Raw genomic sequence first — 23,837 nt, forward strand, 5'->3', positions numbered from 1 at the left:
CGTGCACAGCACATTGGGCGACTAATGAGGCACACAAACAATGCTGCACTGTCACATTCTGGCGTGTCATGAATCATAAAATACAGGCAGTATCCCACACAGCCATACCTATAAGAGAATGTGATGCACAAGTTGGTCATAATTTGTGTTTTTGTGATCTAACTCAATGTCCCAGTGAAGATGGTGACGAGTTTACAATAATCCTGTTGCACCTTCTCTCCTTTTATACGCTTACGGTGTGAAAACGAGTGAAAGTTTGTGTCTTTATCTTCTTCATCTGTGTTAAAACAAAAGCTCTGTTTAAAAATGGACACCTGTCTCATCAGCTCTAAAACCTAATGCAGTTTGTTGTTGTGTAGGCGGCAGTTGACAGCATTAGTCGTGTGTGTGTGTGCGTTATGTCCTCTTACAGCTGGAGGTGGGCTCACCATAGCAATCAGCAGCTAAGATGCTAACCTCTCTTGAGAGGCTGCAGGTCTCTAAGTGCTTTGCTTAGCGACTGCTGCTAGGCAATCAAGCGTCCCCCCATCACAGAGGACTGCCCGCCCCTCTGGGCTCGCTGCATTATGAAGGCACAATGCTGTTAGCACTCTCATGATGTCTAATGGACACCTGCTACTCTTCAAGGCCCACCAACAAGCTCAAGAGTCCTTTCATAATGCCTGGAGGCGTCATCAGTGGCACTTGCAGTAGGTGATGAAATGCAGGGGTGGTGATGTCCCAGACCGTCCCTCAGAGTCTCAAGGTTTTATAGAAGAAAGCTGAGAGTCAGCTGTGTTTCTTTAACAGCTTTCTTGTTATGACTGTGCAACCAGTCAAGGAGCTACAATTTCATTCAGGGCCACAGAGGTGTGAGATTAGCATTCAGACTGTATTCACATGTTGTCTGAACACACGTGTGCTTCTTTCTCTGTTTTCCAGAGTGTTAATATTGTGCAATTGTGCAATTATTTTTGTTTCTAAGAAAAATCAGAGCCACATATGAGGATATTCGTTTAAAATTTCAATAGAACAGTAGCAATATAACGTCCTCATAAGTGCATACCAGGCCCTTGTAGAGCAAAATTGAGTATTTTGGTCTAAATAACCCAAAATGTGATGTCCACATATACATATAATGTATCCAGGTCCTAGGAGGTTAAACTGGCAATGCACAGAAAATTTATACAATCATTTTGGTAATTTGTACTTTGGAGCGCTTTGCCTTTGTCCACTGTGCTGCTAATAAACTACCTGAGCCAGTCGTAACACAACACAGATCAGTGTGTGCTCCTGTAGCACAGACCTGAACTCTTTTTCATTTTCATTTGCATTAAATTAAATGCCAAGTTGGCACATTAGAGGTGTATAATAAACATATTAACTTGGTATTTTCTGCCATTTACAAACTAATTTATTTATATTTTTTGTTGTTTTTGAACTGACTGAAGTAGGCAGCAATCAATCCTTTCATTTCCTGCAGAAGAAGAGTGAGATGGTGCATCCAGACCTGCTGAAGAATCCAGCTGTGTGTTAACAATCAATTACTAGATTAGCTTTGATTAGATTACCTTAGATGAAAGTGAAAACTCCTCTTTTACATTAAAGCGCGTGTATATGGGCTGGACTGGTTATGGTTGTGTATGTTAGCCCATGTCCTAGCTTTGGGACAGCACAGGCACTCTTATTCTGACATTTCTGTCACTTGTCCTATTCTGTCTGGCAGTTCCTTTTTGCAGCAGCAGTGTTCCTGCAGCAGTAGGAACAGTCACACCCTTCTAGCTTATCACAGGGAACTTCATAGCTCCTTGATACAGATGGCCTATATCAGAACCCACACTGCTGCTGGCTGATGCTGAGTTTTCTTCTCTGCTGGAGGGGCAGAGAGGGACAGAAAGACAGCTGAGTGTGAATAATACAGTGGACAAAGGCTGAGAGTGAAGCTGAGCAACCGGAGTTAAAAGAACAACGACAACAGGAAGGACTAAGTGAAACACAAGGAAGGAAAGGTTAGGGCGTGAGCTCGAGCTGAAGAGGACAGACAGAGGTGTTGAGAGGGCGAGTGTAACACAGATCCAAAACTGCTGACCTCTGCTAAACGTCATCCAAAATTACTGTAGCCTCTTTACATTACAATATAAAGTGCTTATTATGATTTGGTACTATAGAACTAAAAGTTGAATTGAACTGAAAGAAGGAATTTCTATTAAGTTAAAACTGACTCCTAATGTATTATTCAGATTATAATGTTGAATTCTCTGCAGCTGCTCTATTCCCATGTTGTTGCAGTATATTAATGACTAACCTCTTATTGTGGATGGATTATCTCAGTTGTTCTCCTGACTGAAGTTTGGTCCGTTTACAGCATCCTGCTATGTGATTACATTTGTCTCTAACCATCATGAACCCTCACGTTAACTTTTATCGAGGGGAAAAAAGTTAGCGTTCATCCTCCAGCTTCACTGTGTTTATGCTAACATAGCTGTGTAGCTAGTGATCACGTAGCACCAGTGTTGCCAACTTAGCCACTTTGTCGCTATATTTAGCGAGTTTTCAGACCCCCTAGCGACTTTTTTTCTTAAAAAAGTCGCTAAAAAAGATGTGAAAGACATTACAAAAAACAATAGTTGCTAAAAGAAATTTAATTTATAGTTCTAAATAAATTCTAAATGCATTTAGGACGTTTTTTGCTCACTTTATGTCTCGTCCACGATGTTATTTCTCTCTCCAGCAGCGTAGGTTACAATAACATTAGCATGACCAATTATGCAAATTAGGCGATGACGTCATTTAGCGACTTCTAGCGACTTTTAGGACAACCAATAGCGATTTTCCTTACTGAGGAGTTGGCAACACTGCGTAGCACAACATTATAGCTGTGTCCCAAAACCTAGGCCGGAGGACCCGGCCTTCGCGGTCTACGTGGGTCGAATCCTTCGAAGACCAAGAAGCCCGGAAGTGCGAGGCTGTGAAATGGGACAGTCTAACCTTTAGATTTGCGTCACCGCTGTCTCGGTGGAGTTTAATAAACTCGGCCGTCTGCTCCTTGCTATCTAAAATATAACAGGACATTGCCGTAAATTCTCGACCGTCTCACACTTCTGTTTAATCAGTTTTGTGTTTTTGACGTTTATTCAGCTGTGTGAAAATCCCGGAGGAACCCACCGAGGAATTAATAAAGTTTTATTTATTCTAATCTAATCTAATAACTTTGATCTCAGCCAAACCGCTTTACTCCAGAACAAATAAAACACAAAAAAAAAAGCCAAACAATTATATTTTTAAGTTATCTGAGTCACTTATATATCACGTTTAACCTGAGTAGCGAAAGACAGCGGGGGGTCTTTCGGCCAGATTCGGAGGAGTCTACAAATTGGGACAGCTTTCGTCGCGTCACTGTGACGTAATCGGTCTACAAATGCAGCCTCAGGAGGATGCAGCCTACGTTTTGGGACACAGCTTATATACCAGCTAGCCCAACTTAAGTAACCCTACAAACGTCACTGCTGTTTAGTTTTCTGTCTTCATTTATGTTGGAAGTGATAGCAGAGCTGTACGTTTGAATTTTTCAGAAACCTCTCAGTCAGAACATGCTACATCATGTTTAGGTGGAAGCTAGCGAGCTAACTTCCTGCTAACTGCTAACTCCGTTAAATTTAATAAATTCTACTTTCATGGATGCCTGGATATTAAACTTAATAGTTACACCTGGTAAAGCAGCAACACTGATGATTTTATTAAAGATGAAATAATTTAGACAGTTTTTGACTCTCAGTGATTGTTTGACTTTGGGACCTGAAGCTGACGGAGTTTAGGACCCAGATTCCTCTCTGAGGCTCCTGACTACAGTAGCCGTAATGCTCCAACAATCCATCCAGCAGCGCAGCTTCATAGCTACTAAAGTCCTACTAAAACATTGTTGACAGATTTTTGATTTTTACCACATAAAATCGGTTCGAGGTCAGTAAGCACAACCAGAATTCATACATAAGACGCACTGTTGATTTTAAGTGCGCCTTATAGTGTGGAAAATACGGTAGTTTATCCATTCGACTAATGCAAACCTGTGTCTGTTTGTGCCTGTTGTTGCTGCGTTGTTGTGACATTCAACGCCTTAGAGGTAGTACTCTTCTGGAAAAGTCACCTGATCTGTATCTAAGCCTCTTTCTGCATACTCCATGTTGCATGATTATGTGTGCACATGTTTCTATTGTACTTTACTTGGACAGCATGACTGATTAAACTGGGGAGCCACTGGTGACAATTGAGTGTGAGAGTGAGAAGGGAGATCCATCATTGTGAAGGCTCATGCCTAAGCCCGGTACTAGATAAATGTGGTTAGACAAAGTCTGTGTGTGAACAGCACGCGCGCGCGTGTGTGTGTGTGTGTGTGTGTGTGTGTGTGTGTGTGTGTGTGTGTGTGTGTGTGTGTGTGCATTCTCTGTAAACATGTGCGTGTGGGTCATGGCCTCATTTCATGTAAAACATGCACATGCATGGTTGCTTGGGTTACTGTTCAACATCAAAGGAGAGGCATTTTTACTTTTCCCCTTTTGCCTTTCAAAAGGAGGGGGGAGGGAGGGAGGGGGGGAGAGGTGAAGGCAAATGGGACAAGAGGAGGTGGCGTAGTGTTTCCTCTCTGTGTGCATTATGGATGAGGTGTGTCCGCAGTGTTCGATCAGCAGCGTGAAGGAGGCCTCCCGGGGTTAGCTAAGATTCTGTATTTGTGTCTTAGTGAGCGTGTGTGGCACTAGGGGTGGGTGTTAATAATCGATTCTGGCTTGGATAACATGATATCGATTCATTAAAATCCTGCATCGATTTTTTTATATAAAGGTATTTTGCCCAAAATGCCAGAATCTCAGGTTAAACCTCACAAAATTTCAACAACCACCAAACAGCTAAAACAGTAAATGAGAGCAGGAACACGAATTCTGCACAAAGACGTAAACACACAGCGTGACCCTGCAGATCAGAATCAGTGAGATGTCGCCTTTCTCACCCGACGGCACGGACACGGACAGCTTGCTGATTCTGATGTTTCAGCGGGTCGAGCTTTGTGTCCACGCCCTTTTTGTGCTGATTCTGAAGCTGTTAGTTTGATCTCTCTCCAAACAATATTGACTGAACCAGCAGCAAAAGAAGATCCAAACTACGCTTCACATAAACATCGCCATGGATTCACTCTGACTTTTACTGTTTCGCTTCCAACACGATAAAATCACACGTCATGCACAGCTCTCTCTCTCTCTCTCTTCAAGAACAGTTTCACGTCTATCCCCGAAATCTGTTTTCTGCATTATTCACTTGCTTGTTACGCACAAGTCTACCGTTATTTACAGGCTGTCGGCCGATGTTTTTTTTCCCGTTTACATACTTCCGAAAAGAAAACCTAATTTCTGCCGTTCAATACTGAACAAATTTAAACTTTTTAAAATTATACAAAACGCTCAGTCGTGTCTCTAATAAAACCTCTGTAACTTCAGAGGGGATGTTCATATGTTGACTAATGATTTTCTTTCGTTTTTGATGTACTGCAGAATATTTTTTATAAAATCCAGGCCAGGAAAATCACCTTCATGTTTTTCTGTGTTTTATCTTCAGCGACTTTGACACAAAGGCATCTGCTGTGATGCTCACACCTTTGATAAAGTCTTGCGTGTGTCAGCTTCCTTTTTATAGATACAAAAATATGTAAATGTACTGATTTGAATTATAATATTTCTGACTGTCTGAGGCAAAATTTCCCAGATACAAATCTAATCAAATCCTGGATCGAATCGATTCAGGACCTTGTGAATCGGAATAGAATCGGTTCTAGAAATCAGTGACCATACCCAGCTTACACAGCCCTATGTGTGATTATGGCTGATGCAGGAGACACTACGAGCAAACCTGCCCCAAAACAGTCCATACTGTCTGAGCTCTCTCAGCATGAAGGCTGTAGGACTTCTGGAGCAATGGGCTTGAACACACTTACTAACAATGCGTTTGCACAACTCTGCGTAGCTCGTGAGTACAAATGTTTCCCCCACAAATCTGTGATTTATCAATAATTTCTTATCTCAGTTTGTTTGCATGCAAACTGTTGATCTTTGGACCCACAGCACCCCGATACAGGAAGTCTGTGAAAAGTCCTCATCTCTGATCCTGAGGGTGTTACCCAGCAGGCAGTGCAGCCTGTGGGCAGCCAATGGGGACTCACCCAGGTCTACCTGCCTCTCTCCTCCCAAGGCCATATTTGCACAAACACGCCACTCCTCATGTGGATATATGAGCAGATAATCATCTTTATTCTTAATCATCTTTATCCTTGATTAAGAATAAAGATGATTTATTATTAAACTGACATTTTAAACTCTGTTTGACACTTTGTATCACTGTAAACATCAAAGGTTTCACGTTTAGACCTTTTACCCTCGAACATTAATGAGAGGTGAGCTGCTCTCCATCCCAGCTTTCTCTACAGAACAAATGACATCTTTGCTGCCTTAAAACGAACAGGCTACTGCTAATAATACACATTATTATTGTTCTTGTTGTTTCTTTTTTTAATATTTTCAAACTGTAAATAAAAACACCTTAAGCTCTAAAATGCTCAATAAGAAGCTGCTTTAACCTCCACCCATCCATTTTTTGGGGGGAAGGAAGGGGTTGCCGTGGTAGCAGCAGGGAAACCCTGACGACCTTTTCACCTCCTCCAGCTCATCCAGGGAAACCCTGAAGTATTCCCAGGTTGTCTGTTTTGTATTATTTATCCGTGCTCGTCTTTGGTTTTGATTCCTCGCTCCTTCGTTCTTCCACATTTCTTGTGTTCTAGTTCTTTGGTTCCTTGTTTCTTAGTTTTCCCAGTTTCCTTTAGTTTCTGCACATCAGTTTCTGTTTGTATCCTCACCTTGTAAATAAAGCTCACTCGCATCAGGTCAGGGCCTGCATTTGGGTCCATTCACTCATTCCTCCACACGTCTGCAGCAGCCGTGACACGGGTCATCGTAGAAATGTAATCTGTCCATCATGTCCTGGTCCAAGTAGGACAACACCTCACTCGGGTGGTGACGCCGTGTGATGGAGCAGCGGCTCTACTTCTGAGAAACACGTCCAGCATTCAGAGAAAGCTCATCTGCAGCAGGAGCATTGATCGATCGGGTAAATCGACAGCTTCTCTCTTTACACGTGCAGCGTCCACATGACTGGGATTCGTCTGTCAGTTTAAACATTTATTACAGTGTCTCCTATCTCATCTTATTGTACCTTACATGTTCTTATCTATCATTGAAAATAACTTCTATCATTGTTTGATTATTGCAGTGAGTTTCTCCTCGCGGGCTGACAGATCACATGGTCTGTGTCCTCCACCTTGTAGCCTGTTTGTCTTTTTCAAAGTCTTTCAGGGGAAACGACACTCAGCTCGTTATTTATTCTTTTTAAATTGCCGTCACTTCCGTGGAAATACTTTGGAAAGCTGTGCCTCCTCTGCGTTCCCCTTTGGACCTCAGTCACTGCTGTTCACATTTTCACCGTCAGCCTGATCTCTTGCCTCGGAGGTGCAGGCTGCTGGTTCTGACGATTCTGATGCACTAACATACGGAGCGTGGCAAGAACAGAACAGGCTTCAGGTTTCATAAATGAGAACATTTCCACTATTAGTGAACGAGGCTGCTCCAGGGAAGCTGGAGGAAACACCATACATGATTAATTAACTGCTTACACTGTACGATAATCTAATTGGGCAGAAACAAACTGTGAGTAGAGCCAGACTCATCCCTGCATGAGAAATGATCGTTGCGCTTGAATCATACAAACACCTACTTGTAATATTCGATATGCTGTGCGGCTGTCCACTGTCCCTCTGTGCCAGCGAAACCTCGGTGACCTCTCGTTACCTCCAAGAATGAAGCTTTGTGGATGTATGATTAGTCATTGCTTTGAGCATGCTCATTACATGAGTCACTTCTTAATTACAGCGCTATTACATTTCAGTTAATATGATCATTTTTCTTCTGTCTGCAGTAAAATACTGAGGATACTGCGCTGTGCCAGCAGCGGCCAAGAGCTATGCAGGCATCAGAAAAGCTAAATGCTATGTGTTGTTAGCATGGTGGACATATCCAGTGCACGGGTCGTAGCTTTCACTAGGTTCTTTGTGTGAGACTGGTGTAAACAGTGGAAAGAGAGATCTGAGAGCTCCTCATAAACATCACTACAGAGCACACAGCAGGCTCCGCCTCTTCTCTCCTTTCCTTCTCACTTTCACATAACGGTCGCTGTGTCATTGCACAGAGGCCCGTGGAAATGGACTCAAGTGCAGTTTCAAACCCGGAGGCTAGAGGTGCGGTGTAATAAAGAGTCTTTATTCACAATGAAGCTAACAGAAATCTCAGACTAGAATTAAGGAACATAAACTAGACGTCTGAGGCGAGAGAAACAGTATGACTAGATGGCAATATCCATTTCCACTGTTATGCCGATGACACCCAGCTTTATCTGTCCACTAAACCTGATTCTGCTCTCCCCCCATCCCCCCTTGTTAGAAAGCCCACTGTTTACACGTTATTTGCTTGGTTCAAGTGTTGTGGTTTGTTTATAGATAGTGTTTGCGCTGTGGAATTTGATATGTCCTACGTCATTGAACTCACCATATCTATGCTGACGCTCCTTGAATGCACCACTCTGTGCGTGTGCTGCTAGTCTGCCTTTGTAGCTGCTGATAGCCAGCATTTTTCCTTGTGTCTTCTCACCAGTATCTCGTGGGTTTTGGTTTATTGCTGTGTGTGAATGCCAGAAGGTGGGTTCTGTTTACATGATGTTGTGTATGTCAGCTGCTATTGTGTGCATTTGTTCCCTCGTGACTATGCTAATGTTATCCTATGCTAATACGCTAATATGCTATGTAAGCTACTAAGCTAATTAATGCTAATTATAAATCTTGTGTAATTATTGAAGTTGTTATAGATGTGAGTGTTGAATACAGTTCCTTGTGCTATCTCTGTGCTAGAATAATGTCTGGACATGTTGAATGTTTTATGTGTGCTGTACTGATGGTTGCTTTATGTATCGTTACTACAGACCACAGCTGAATAAATCTCCTAAACTTGGAAGCTGTTCTTAGGTATGGTGGGTGTGTTCTTTAACCGGAACACACCCACCATACCTTGCCGCTCTAAATCAAATCAGCTAAACTCCCGGAGACAACATTCTCTCCATTTTACCCCTCACCCTCTGCTTAGCTGAACTAAATTCATGGTTCTCTTCTAATTTTCTCAAACTCAATAGTAATAAATCCGAGCTCCTCTTGGTAGGGACTAAATCAACATTATCCAGAACCAACAGTTTCTCTATTACTATCGATAACTCACCGGTCTTCGTTTCTTCCTCTGTGAAAAGTTTGGGTGTCATCCTCAACAGTACTCTATCTTTCAATTCACACATTAATAATGTTACTCGGTCTGCATATTTTCAATTACGCAACATTAATCGTCTCCGTCCTTTTCTCACCCCACATGCCACTGCCATTCTTGTCCACAGCCTTGTTACTTCCCAGATTGATTATTGTAACTCACTTCTTTTTGGTCTTACTCAAAAATCCATCCACAAGCTCCAACGCGTCCAGAACTCTGCTGCCCGTATCATCACCAGGACCCTTCTGTCCACCACATCACTCCTGTCCTGCAGCTTCATTGGTCAAATATCGCATCAATTTCAAAATACTCTTGCTCACATTTAAGGCTATTCATCATCTCTCTCCTCCATATCTCTCTGACCTGGTTCAGATCACCGCCCCATCTCGTTGTCTCAGATCTTCTTCTTCCCTTTCACTCTCCGTCCCTTCCCCCCGTCTTGCAACCACGGGGAGCCGGGCTTTCCGCTGCTCTGCTCCACGACTCTGGAATTCCCGACCTCCTGGTTTAAGAAACATCTCTTCCTTCTCTCTCTTTAAGTCCAAACTCAAAACCCACTTGTTCAAAATAGCTTATCCCACATAACCTCTCCACTCTGCTATTTTATTTGTCTATGTCCTACGCTTTTATGATTCTGTAAACTTCTTGCTTTTATGTTGCTTTTAAGTGTACAGCGACCTCGAGTGTTTTGAAAGGCGCTTTCAAATAAAATGTATTATTATTATTATTATGGCAGGGATAACTGGGTGCAGGGACTGAGCAGGGCAAAGCTTGCAGGTGGGGGTTGCTTGGAGGAGGAAGGCAGGAGAGACTGGCAGTTCGAAAAGGCAGGTAGGTGGTAGGTGGGTTTCAGAGGTAAAGTTGGCAGATAAATTGGTGAAGACCAGTTGAGTGCGCAGGTCATAAATACTGTCGGTATGATTGCCATCAGGTGAGGAACAACAAAGACTCCGCCCAGCGGGGAGGAGCCGATGCCGTGGAAAACTACCCAGACCACGACACGCTGCTTCTCTCTGTCTCATGCTCCCACTTTGTTTCTCCCACCTCTCACCCAATGGTTGTGCCGAGCTTCTCGGAGCTGTGGCGTCTTCCTGTTTCTTAGTCACCACTTTTCCTTCACCTAAGCCCCGTCTCTCCTGCTGCTCTGTTGTCTGTCTACAGGTGGAAAACATCCAGCAGATGCTCTGGCCGTAGCCCAGGGAGTTGCTTTCTTTATTACCACGCGCCTCTTTATCGCGAGCCACCCACCGTCATCAGAAATACATTGGTGTGGTAGGACGGACTTCTCCAAGGGTTTGACGTGTTTATCTTCCTCTAATGTGCGCTCAGGTGAGCTCTTTTAATCACACTGCTATTTTATTAAAACAGTTGTAGCACGAAAAGGAACAGATGGCTATTTAAAATTGTTGTCTCACTCAGTAATAATCGACCACATTTATATTAAATGCCATCTGGAAACAGAGCACACGCACCATACTCTCCGTCCCAACGTTTGTGCTGCTCAAATCTGGCACTAAGTTTGTTGCTAAAGACACAAATGAAAAGATGGACTAAACAGCAGTCAAACTATTCACACATACAAAGTTAGACAGAAACATGAGCTATCATGTGCCAAATGTTCCCTACACAACACAGAAACTAAGGCCAAGTGAGACGCTTGGACAGTCGCTCGAGGCTGAAACTGGCCCACTGCATGATGAGATGATGAGAACTATGATCACAGTTAACTTAATCAAATCCATATGTCTTCATTTCCATGGGCTCTACTTCAACTTTAAGTTAAAATAAAAAATCAATAAGATACAAAGGAAGGACGCGGTGTTGACAGCAGAAAGACGTCTGTGGATGTGCACGCCACTCAAAAGCAGCCAAAGCTGAACCTGAGTTACGCTTGCTGCTATCCTGTCACAAGTCTCCACCCACTCCACCCTGACTGCACTTGTCTTTATCTCTGTTGTGCACACGTCATTGCTTTGGGTGATTGACCCCAAATATTTAAGCTGCACCCCTCCTTGCATCCTCACAGCTACACCTGTCTCCCTCTCATTCACTCCTCTCGCCAGAGCATACCTCCACCTCTGCAGGCTTCCACCTGCTCTCACTACAGATCTGCAGACATCATGAATCCTGCCTGGCTTCTTCTGTCACCACGTCTATCAAAGACGAAGGAGCTCCGATCTAATGTGCTCTGCACTCACACATGTGCTGCACCAACCTGAAAGACTTCTATCATTATGTACCCAGACTTGCTGCACATCTTTTCAAGCTCAATGACTCCTTTTCCTCAGTTTTCAGCATCGCATACAACTCACTGTTTCCCTTTGTCACCTCTCTCTGCTGTATTCCTAATGCAGGACGTTCTTCTTCTCCCTGACCATCAAATGCCCTTTTTTCTCTGTCCAGCAGATAAAACGAACATCTTCGTGGCAGTTTCCTGCACTACTCCAGCTGTGCTTTCCCAGTCGTCTGGTAACAGCCACTCGGAGCCTGCCTCGATTCCTCCCCGAAACACTGAGCACAACTCTTCAACTTCCACCATTTAATCCTCGTCTTTGCCTTCACACGCTTCGTCTTCTTGATTTGCAAATTCATTCTACAACCTACTACCTGACGCTGCCTAACTACACCCTGACATCACATTGCAACCTCCTATCTCTTTCAAACTGCACCTTCTGCACAAGATATAATCGAAATGTGTGCACCATCTTCCAGTATCATTTGTCCCTCTTCTTGAAGTGTGTTCACCACAGACATTTCTATCTGTCCTTCTGCATTTGTCTCTTTAACACCATCTTTACCTCATCATCTAAATGAGTGTCATACACGCTGACAGCATTTAACATCACACCTTCAATTACAGGTGCACACACGAGCAGAAACAGCTCTGAAATGACGAGCACAGCATCGTTTTGTTCTTCCTACCGTCTTTTCGGTAAAGGTTGATCTCCACCTTCCTCTCCTCCGACCCCAGGAGGGCCTGCGCCATCTGGGCGATAGCCAGTCGCTTGGTGTCGGGTCCATACAGGAAGTTGCACGCGCACGGCTTCTGCATGATCTCAGCCCTTGAGTAGCCACACATGTGGCAGAAGCCATCGTTACAGAAGATGATGGCGCAGTTCTCCACTCGGGCGTTGGCTATGATAAACTTGCGACCTGTGGGTGAAAGGACAAAGGTTTCTGCTCAGTTATTTACTTTTCACTGACACAGCAACACCAACTCAACATATGATCAAGTGAATGGAAACAGGTAGCTCAGGTTAATCGCATTTATCCTGAATGAAAGCTCCGGTGACCATATTTGGATTTCCAAAGAAGAAGACACTTGGCCCAGAAAACTTTAATCAGAAACATTTAACATGTTTAAACGATGCCGTCTCTGTGCGGTTAATGAAGGGTGAAATAAAAAATGTCATATAGGCTTTTATAAGTCAACAAGTGCAAAAAAATAACTTAAAAACCTCTGGAATTAAATAATGGTGCAGAAATAAAAGAACAAGTACCAGGACGGCACGAGGGAAAGCTGCAGTTGTGCTTTGACATCTTTTAAACATCATCAGCGCGACGTCTGTCCCGTCTGTGAGCGCAGAACAACCACTCACAAAGCAGCAGCTGATGATGTCACACATGCGCTGTAGGAAAACGCGGACAGAGCGTGAAAATGGACACGCCCGAGGGAAAGAGGACGGCTGGTCACCCAAGGATTCAAATATTTTAACGTGGAGGCTCGTTCCTGTTTACGTCTTACGGAGCCCCGCAGGGGACATGGGAGAAAAAAAAATTACGACGGACTTTTGCGAGATCTCGCAAAACAAACTCGGGATCTCGCAAAAGTTTTAGCCGCATTCTTCGGAGGCCGCCAGCTCGAAGCCGACCGGGAGGTCGAGGCACGATAATGGATTGGATTTATATAGCGCTTTTCAAGGCACCCAAAGCGCTTTACAATGCCACTATTCATTCACTCTCACATTCACACACTGGTGGAGGCAGCTACAGTTGTAGCCACAGCTGCCCTGGGGCAGACTGACAGAGGCGAGGCTGCCATATCGCGCCATCGGCCCCTCTGGCCATCACCAGTAGGCGGCAGGTAAAGTGTCTTGTCCAAGGACACAACAACCAGGACAGAGAGCCCAGGGATCGAACCGGCGACTTTCCAGTTACAGATACGCTTCCCAACCCCCTGAGCCATGGTCGCCCCGATGTGCCGGGAAAAGTGGTGTTCCTCCCAGCTGTAGTAGGTCTCGACCTCACGTTAGCTTCGAGATAGTGGGTGTCAGATCTCCGAAAACGTCGGAGCTCTTTTGCAAATATGTGATGTCTTGTTAACCGAGCAGATATCTGACGTTTACACAACTACATTCACGCCTCAAAATATCTTAAAAGTGTATTTTGTGACCCAGAAAGAGTAATATTACAACTAAGTAGCTGCCGCCATTGTTGGAATTCAACTTCCGTCTGAATTTTTTTTTCTCCCATGTCCCCTGCGGGGCTCTCTAACATCTTGTTGACGCTCTAGCTAAGCAAGATTTTTCAGCCAACGGCAGACTTCCCTGGCTCAAGAGATAAATCTGTATCTTCATTGTAACAACATTGAAAAGCCACCAGAGGCAGCATTTCAACGTTTTCTTCAGACTGCTTCTGCCCTGAATGACAAAAAGCACTCAGACATTGAGCTAATATTAGCAGCTATTCTGTCCTTGCTTCTGTCAAACCGAATCTCCAAAGAGATTCAGATTTGTTCATTTTCAATTCTAATATTAAAACAAAGAAAAACCTTTCAGCCTGCTGTTACCCAACAAACAGCACCACATGATTTTTGGCACTTCTGCTGCTAAATTAACACTAAAATGCAACAGAAATGAAAGTTTGTTTGTAATTAGGTCCAAAACTTTACAGCTGCAACCCTAACAGAGTGTCTCTCCTGTGAACCTCTCACTGAAGGAGCTCTTTTGCTCCGTGGCCTCTGCTCAGTGTCACAATATGATAATCAGAGAGCTTTAAACACACAAAGACACTCAAACATGTTCCTTTCCTCAGGACTCAGACTCACTGTTTCATATGCTGTGAATAAAAAGTGTCTTTAAGGTAAATCTCGAACGTCTTTGGCTAACACAGGAAAACAACATAAATGAAAGAGTCTGAGTGGGAGTGTGTTTGTGCTGTGTTAGCCTGACAGTCTGCCAGTTTGATAGATGGCTTCCACTAAAGAGCATTAAGCTTCTTGTTTCTTTCACTTAGCCCCACTGTGGGAAGAAGGAAAGAGAAAAGAAAAGATGAATGTAACAGATGTAAAAAGATCACTGAGGAAAGAATGAAAACAAAGAGGACACAAGCATGAAACAGCTGACATAATGAATGCAGGTATTTGGAGAAAGATCAGGAGAGAGTGGGATTAGAAGAGAAGTCAAAGGAGCTTGCAAAGAAAAGCGTCTGGACTTCTTTAAGTTGCTTGAAGACGTTTCACCTCTCATCCGAGAAGCTTCTTCAGGTCTAAGGTCAAATGGTGGAGAGTCCCAGATATAAACCTAGTGGGAGTTTCCCCCCACAGAGGGACAAAAGGACCCCCTGATGATCCTCTAATCGCCTGAGCCAAGGTGTGAAACTGGGTGTGGGTCCCAATCAGCCAGGGTTTCGGGTGAGCTCATTGTGAAACCTGGCCCCACCTTATCATGTGATGTCCTGAGGTCAGATGGCCCAGGATGTGAGTGGGCGTTAAGGCGTCTGGGGAGGGATCTCAAAACTGGATTATAGATGGCAGACAGTTGGTGTCGTAAACCACCGCCTCTGTTCAAAGATGGTCGCTCACAGTGGACATAGATGCTTCTTTCACTCCTCTTTCAAACCATCTGTCCTCTCTGTCCAAAATGTGAACATTGGCATCCTCGAAAGAGTGACCTTTGACCTTTAGATGCAGATGGACAGCTGAGTCTTGTCCCGTGGAGGTGGCTCTTCTGTGTTGTGCCATGTGCTTGTGAAGTGGCTGTTTGGTCTTTCGGGTGAACCAGTTTTTGTCTGAGTGTGTTGCTGGGTCTGAAATGCACCGGGGGGTCCTTTTGTCCTTCTGTGGGGGGAAACTCCCACTAGGTTTATATCTGGGACTCTCCACCATTTGACCTTAGAACTGAAGAAGCTTCTCGGATGAAGGTGAAACGTCTTCAAGTAACTTAAAGAAGTCCAGACGCTTTTCTTTGCAAGCTCCTTTGACTACGATGACCCGGATGACTGAGAACCTTCACAGACCGATTAGAAGAGAAGTGATGAAGCAATAACTCTGCATTAATCACGGTGACCACATCACATCATCGTCCCTGATTATTTCACAGTTTGACTTTAAATTCAGTTAAATCCAAGTCTTTATTTATTCTATTTAAATTGTTCCTGGAGAGATCTTCCTAAGAGGACTTTCTCATAGGCTCCAAGAGTTCCTGCTCCACGAAGTCGAACACTAACTGCTGTTTTTAGCAAACAATTTCCCCTTTACGCCTGCTGCAGAGAGTCCTGATGAAACATTTGTGGCTGAAAAGCCGATGCCATTGTCTGTCATAATAAATATGCAAAATCTTTTGTTTATTTGTAGCTTTCAGCTGCAGGTCACATTTTCTACGTTCCTCAGCTCCCTGACTGTCCCACCTGAAGACCAGAAACCTGACAGTCAGCAGAGCGGTCCTGATGCTGCTGGAAATCCAGCACTGATATTACTCGGGAGGATTGTCATGTCAATAAAACTCAAAGTATTTGCCAGTGATTTTAAACGGGATTAAACTGTTTTATAATTGGTCGTTGGCTTAAGGTGTTCAGAACAGCATTTATTGTAATGTAAAAGTTGAATAATAATAATAATAATCCTGTGAGTCATCCGAGGTAACTTGAATAAAAACTATTTATTGTTTTTAAGTGGAAGCATTTAAGAACAAACTGTGAACGTCTAGTTCCAGATGTTCAGATTTACTGAAGAAGAAAGAAACACAAGGACTAAAGCCACAGATTGTGAATAAAACACGGAGGTCATAATTTACTAAATGAACATGACATCGTGTTCAGCTGGATTTGAAACGTCCAGATGTTCGCTGTGAGATATTCACTGATGTCACACTGACAGCGTTTCCAAAAGTTGAGATCGAGACTTTTTAAAGAGTTTCTCTGTGACCATTATCTTCTTCTGCAAAAATAACAGTCACTCGAGAGATCTCCAAACACATTTAAAAGCCATTAGAAAGGCAGCATTTCGAGCTAGACATGCCCATTATAATGAGGGAAAAGGCCTTTAAGGGACAGAAGGCTGTTTTTCAGGAGGAGGTTGCAGATGGGAGGCGTGCATCAGAGCTTTGGATGAAGGAGAGTCGAGAAGGATTCGCTTCTTTGGGTGGTATAAATTATTTAAATTAAGGTAACAAGATTTTTGCTGCCTGGCAGATTCTTATTTGTGGAAAAAGAAACGAACCAGTTTTTATTGTAGAGCTTCCTCATGAATGATAAATCTTCCCCAAGGACTTCAGGCTACGATAAGGGAAGAACACCGTATCGCTGCAGTGACAGACGTGACTCTTGTGATTCGTTTTTGGTCAGTGACGCACACTTCGGCCCACACTGTACCTAGAACTGCTTTCAATGCTACAAAATGTAATTTTGTACATGATGACAGTTTGTTTTGTTTTAGTGTAGAATGTGGACACAGAGCCACGTCTTTAATAATCACCACGTGAAAAAAGAGGCTGGGCAATAACCACAAAACACAAAAGCAGCATCCACCAGCTCCAGCCAAACGTCTTCACCTCTCTTACTGATCGTTGCCTTGTCAGGAAACGTTTGCTGATGTGTTGAGAGCCAAAGCTGGCTTTTCTGTCAGCCCAGTGAGCAACTTTCTGTCTCAGTCAGTATCCACAGCCTGGCTCATCTGCGACTCAGCGCCAATATCTTTGGGAGAAGGTAATGTGTCATACATTGTCCCTATGATGAATGAATGAATGAAATTAAACCCACGTCGGTGCACTGGGTCAATTTTTCTTTCTAAGTGTTCTTCATTAAACTTGATTATGAAAAAGTCCCAGGAGGAAGAGATGGTAGACGGTCATTATTCCCTGTAAATTACGTCTACGAAGAGGTTCACAGAGGGGAGTGTAGTAATTCCCTCTCAAATAGTGATTTATAAGTCATTTTATCATCACTGGCAAGACATGCATCTGCCACACCCGACATTTCTGCACATCACATTCCAGCTCTGCCCGTCGATATCACGCCTCCTGTGTCGGGCTCGAGATGAGTCATTGTTATTGGAAAATGTGTCCCTGTTTCAATTGTCGAGCTGTAACTATTTTTGATTGAGTGCACATTTCAGTGTCTATGGGTGTTTACTTTTCTGCACTGTGCAAACATATAAAAGTCCAGAAAGGAAAACAACTTGAAGGAATATTCAATTCAATTTTAATTTTACAATATGTCAAATAACAAAACAGTCGCCTCAATGTGCTTTGTATTGTAAGGTAGACCCTACAGTACAGAGAGAAAGCCAACAAGCACTTTGGCGACAGTGGGAAGGAAAAACTCCCTTTGAACAGGAAGAAACCTCCGGCAGAACCAGGCTCAGGGAGGGGCGGGGCCAACAATTCAAACAGCAAGTCAAACACACAAAACAACAAAAGGATATGTTTGCTCACTAAATCAGAGAACTTTGTGACACAGAGCTCTCACACAACATCCACAAAATAAACAGTTTCTGTGCTGCAACACCTCCAATAAAGACGAGTAAACGCTCAATGATACGTCTTTATGTTACACTGATGGTCGAGCCTTTGTGGCAGTTGAACCCAAATAAGTGGCAGCAGATTGACCTCCGTCAGTCACAGTACAAGAATCAATACAATACAAATGTATCTGTATAGCACATTTAAAAACCAGAGGTAATAAATAAACTAGCAGGTGGAAGACAATAATTAACCAGGCATGCAAGATAAGCTAAGCTAAGATAAGCTAAGCTAATCTAAGCTAAGCTAAGCTAAGCTAAGCTAAGCTAAGATAAGATAAGATAAGCTAAGCTAAACTAAGCTAAGATACGGTAAGCTAAGCTAAGGTAAGCTAAGCTAAGCTAAGCTAAGATAAGATAAGCTAAGATAAGATAAGATAAGCTAAGATAAGATAAGATAAGCTAAGATAAGATAAGATAAGCTAAGATAAGCTAAAATAAGCTAAGCTAAGATAAGCTAAGATAAGCTAAGATAAGCTAAGATAAGCTAAGCTAAGATAACTCAGGAGTTAAAACAATACGAAACATTATCCAAAGGCAGACAAAGAGGTGTAATATGGGGGACAGTCACATGATAGATACACTTAGGTAGCCGAGAAGGCCAAACCAAAGAAGTTTTCAATCGAGATTTGAAAGTCTGAACTGAATCAGACGCACCAATGGGAGATTGTTGCAGAGGTTAGGTGCTACTGAAGCGAGGTTGCACCAAGAGCAATTGACCTGATGATCTCAGAGCTCTCCTAGGAATATACAGGCTGAGGAGATCATTAAGGTAGCTGCGCTGTCTTATTCATAATTTTAAAAGTGACGAGTACCTCTGTTTCCCAGCATGACGTGACCATCAGTGAATGTTGGGCTCCTGAATGGAAACGTCTGCTTTCAGCGCACCATTATCACAGCCTCTCCCCATCGCTTCACTAAAGAGACACATCATCAATCAAAGCTGTCCATCTTGAATCCGACGGGCTGTTCTCGCAGCAGACACAAGCGGTGGACACACCTGTTCAGGTATTCATGGAAACACTGAAGATCAGTTGTGTAGATGCACTTGAGAGCTGTCTCTATGAATTAGTGAGCTGCCCTCAGGGGCTCATAAAGTTTGATGGCTTTGTCTGGCTGCAATAAGCACTAAGCAATGCAAAGGCAGAGCTGAGTGTGTGTGTACTGTATTTGTGTACATCTGCACGTCTTTTCCAGACCGCTGAGTAAATGATTTTCAGTCTGTGGCCGAAAGAACCGAGAAGATGTTATTTTTTCCAGAAAAAATGTAATTATTCTTTAAATATAAGACACATGAAGGGGACGTTTGGTGCAATTGTGATGCAGATGTACTGTATCTGCAAAATGACAATATAATACCTGAACCAAAGGAAACCAGGCTGAGAGAGGGAGTCAAATAGAAGCACCAGAAAGCATGTCACAGGCTGCTACTGTGTGTCCTCAGACATTGTCTAGTGGGAAAGAAAAGGGAGACGGACAGCAGAAGAGTCAGCAGGTAGAGCATAAAAACTCGGGTGACTCGTGGTTTAAGCTGCTCGGTGTTTAGGACACAGCTGGACATGAAAGAAAGCCGGCTTTATTCTAGCAGGGAAGGGGTGAGGAGCTTATTATTACACTGCAGGCGTTCACAGAGGAAAGTGCAGGAGATGGCAGTATTTGGAAGCAGAGGGCAATGTGCACAAATTAAACAAGGGCAATGGTGGGCAGCTATACACGGCGTAACATTTCTTCTTATTCTGCTTACTGCACACTTCTCTCAAAGGTGCTTCATACTGTGACTGTCCCCAGCGACCTGCCTGTGGTTTTATTGTGACTGTGAAAGATGTGCACAAATGTACGAAAATGCAACATGTTTAATATTAAGTGACGGATACAAAACATTATTTAATAACCTACAGTAATAAGTGTCCAACACTACCTGCTGACACTGACAGGACAGGTGGAACTGCACATACTTTTATGGTTGTTAGGTTTGCACTACTACTAGAAACTTACTCAAATTCTACTTTAAAAGAATGTCACAGTTATTTGAATGTTTGTCTCCAGTTACCAGATGACTGAGGAAGTATAGCTGAAGGTGTTCTGCACAGAGGGAGGAGGGCAGGGAGCTCTACAGATGTGATGTTTGCTTTGAGAGGATCGATCTGGAGGAGAAGGTCAGACGCAGTCGTCTGTGTCTTTGTGGATCTGGAGCGTATAATAGTCCCAAGAGGGCGACTGTGGTACTGCATGAGAAGTATTTGAGGGTGGTGCGGGCTGCACAGCGTATGGTGATGTCCGTGCGTTAGAGACAGCAGAAGTTTAAAAGTGTTAAAAACAAAAATGTGTTATCTTTAACACTTCATGGCCAACAGCAGGAGTTCAAACCTTCTGGCCAGAATCGGCCCAGCAAAGACTCTAGTCCAGCGGTCCCCAACCCACGGGCCTCGGACCGGTACCGGTCCGTGAGTCGTTTGGTACCGGGCCGTGAGAGTTGAGGCTCAGGTGTGAAATGTATAGTTTTCAGGGTTTTTATCGGTTTTCAGCGTTATTTTGTTATCGTTTTTATCGTTTACTCGGTTTTCCTGGGTCTTTTCACGTGTGTTATGAATAAATTTTCTTTTTTCGGTACCGGTACTAGTTTTATTTTGTTGTATTTATCCGCGACACCTTAAAGGCTGGTCCGTGAATATATTGTCGGGCATAAACCGGTCCGTGGCGCAAAAAAGGTTGGAGACCGCTGCTCTAGTCCGGTCCTCTGGGTGTCTGTGATCTGTGAACGAGGGCATACACTTTCATCTTTTTACTGTATTTTCATAAAGTTTACAACTTGTCCTACTGATGAAGATCTCCCCCATCAAAGTAATAGATAAACAATTAAATGACAGTTTCTGTTTTTTCCACTATTAACAATAGAAAGTTCTTTTTCCCTCATTTTTAAGAATGTGCTCGCTGTAAAATTTAAGGATGAATTATTTAACAAAAACGTTCTTACAGTCATTGGACAGTCTGAGTATTTTCTGTAATAGGCCCACAGAGTCGTGACTCCTTTATTAAACAGAGCAGCATTTCTTTACCTTGTAGTAAAACTGAGAAGTGCTCTTGCGATTGCACTCCTTTGTCTTATATTGAGATATCACAGGGATGAAATCCACAGACAGTAAGGGGATTTTTACTGGTGCCCACTGTGTGTGGCCACCGATACAAAGCGGCTCTTTGTGATTTTCTAAGTACGTTTAAAGAAGTGTTGGGAAAAAGGTGAAAGTGGGGAAGCTGCACAGTTGTTATGGCAACTGTCACTCAGGCACACAAATGTATTTATTAACCTTTATTTAACCAGGAAAAACCCATTGAGATTAAAAACCTCTTTTTCATGGGAGACCTGGGCAAGATAGGCAGCAGCAACACACATGCAACAATAAGTGAAAGAATACAAATAAAATAAAATTCAATATAATTCAAATAAAAATAAATAAATAAATAACTAAAAATAAACAAAAATAAATAAATAAATAAATAAATAATAAATAAATAAATAAATAAAAATAAATCAAAATAAATAAATAAATAAATAAAAATAAATAAATCAAAATAAATCAAAATAAATAAATAAATAAATCAAAATAAATAAATAAATAAATCAGTTAAAAATCAGATCAAAGATTGAAGGGAGACCACAACCTTCATTCGAAATGATGAGCGTAGCTTAAAATGAAGCCAGTGACGAAGTGCCTTAATCTGAGGCGAAATGACCCCTCAGCTCGACCCCGGTGTCATTTAAAAAAAATATGGTCCCTTCAGCGCTCAGTCACAGCCAGCTCCCATTATAAATAGTTTTGATGATGGACAAAACCCTGAGCGGTGCAGTATGCACACAATATGCAGCAGCCTACTTCCTGGCGACTGCGTCCTGTTATTATGTTTAAGCCCGTTTCATTTTATAATAACATGTAAATGCATGTGTCCAACACCACAATGTATATAAATAATACATATTTATCACATTAGTTTATGAATCAGTGACGTGTGTATTCCAACATGGGATCAGGACTGCAGTAAATATAAAGTCAACTCTCCATAACGTCCGTCGGAGGTATTAAAGGTGATCAAAAGCTCCCCAGCTGACTCTGACTCTTCTTCCTTTCTCCCCATAATTTCCCTCTAATGAGCTTTTGAAGCCAGCGAGGAGAGAGCTGATGCAGGAGCTGATTAAAGGCAAGCTTTTCAGGAGGAAAACACTATTTCCTATTCCCACTGACACACACATGCACGCACACACACACATATATGTATGATTTTAGCTGCACATACAGACTGAATAATTCACCAGACCTTGAGGGCCCCTTAATCTGCCCGTGTGTGTGTGTGTGTGTGTGTGTGTGTGTGTGTGCTATCTATTTATTTGTGAGTGACTGATGTATCTGTGAGTGTGCGTATGTGCTAGGAATCTCCCTGAACACTCTGAGTAGGCAGGCAGGGAGGGAAACCCGTGTGTTAGAAGAAGAAGTCAACACACCAGCTCATCGCCTGCTAGCTACAGAGGAAGCGAGATAAGGAAAGAGGGAGCAAGATAAGGAAAGAGGAAGCGAGATTAGGAAAGAGGGAGCGAGATTAAAGGACAGAGAAATGTGAACGGGGAACAACGGGGAGAAAAAAGAGGACGAAGCAGACGTACGCTGACAAAAATCATTCAGACAGGCTGCAGCGATTTTTATGCTTCTACCCATTCCTAACTGTGCAATCGCCATGGAAACGAGAAATATGACACATGCTAGATTGTCAAACACGGAGCGCTGACACAGACTAAATGTAGGACCCCTCATATTCCACACCAAACTGTAAGTGCCAGATTGACCCTTTCTTCTGTCTGTTGTGAAGGTTACTGTTACATCACATTCATGACTGAGACTCACGGCAGACTTCATGTTTCCCGTCTCTCGCTACACGCACGATACCATCGGGACAGAAAGCACTACGCGGCGAGTTCTGGAAAAACAACGTAAGCAGACATCTGACATGTGCGTTACGGCACCACGTGGCTTCCACTTAGCTACAGTTAGTGTTGCCATGGTTACAGTTTTACACACGTTAGTGTCTCAGGATGTGAAGCTGCATCCCAGGGCCAGCGTCAGTGTTTGAAACACGACTGCATGTGCAATAAAACGTCAAAACGCTCCCGAGCAAAAGTGGCGCCCTAAACGACCGAGTCCTTTCAGAAGCGATCTGACCACCTGGCAGCCATCATGTAACCCTGAAAGTTGTGTCAGACTCGTCTCATACATTTCAACAGAAGAGTCTTCCTATATGTCCATCTAGTGTGACGCCTGTGATATTGTAGCCTGAAGCCCACGTTTGAATTCTTTGCACTGATTGAATGAACATTCAAACAAAACAGAAACTCTTTGTAATCCATGTTTTTCATCCTTCTTAGGCCACACTCATCTTTTTTCCTCTTTCTTAAGCTGACCTCTTGTTTACAGTTATACTGTGCAGTTGCCATCACTGCACAGTTCAGTTGTTTTTGTCCTTGCAGATCTAAGCAGAGGATTATTTGTTGTAGTAATTCTTCTTGTTCAGACAAGCCACTAAAGAAATGTTTCTACTGTGTTTCTGGTGTTAGTGATGGAAGAAATGCACACGTCAGGTCCTGTTTAAAGATCCATCCATCCATCCATCTTCATCCGCTTTATCCGTGGCCGGGTCGCGGGGGCAGCAGCCTAAGCAGAGAGGCCACCTCCTCCAGC

General features: G+C 43.1%; 1 protein-coding gene across 1 annotated transcript in view; it reads right to left on the reverse strand.

Annotated features, from left to right (window-relative positions):
• The window catches only part of kcnh2b (potassium voltage-gated channel, subfamily H (eag-related), member 2b), a 296,712-nt gene that overhangs the window by 255,027 nt on the left and 17,848 nt on the right, over positions 1 to 23,837 (reverse strand). Inside the window, exon 2 of the mRNA XM_087845832.1 lies at positions 12,300 to 12,530. Coding sequence (XP_087701958.1) covers positions 12,300 to 12,530 — 231 coding nt within the window. The remainder of the gene's footprint in view (positions 1 to 12,299; positions 12,531 to 23,837) is intronic.

The sequence above is a fragment of the Neolamprologus brichardi genome, chromosome 9, assembly GCF_056152115.1.
Source record: "Neolamprologus brichardi isolate AB-2024 chromosome 9, ASM5615211v1, whole genome shotgun sequence".
NCBI lineage: Eukaryota > Metazoa > Chordata > Actinopteri > Cichliformes > Cichlidae > Neolamprologus > Neolamprologus brichardi.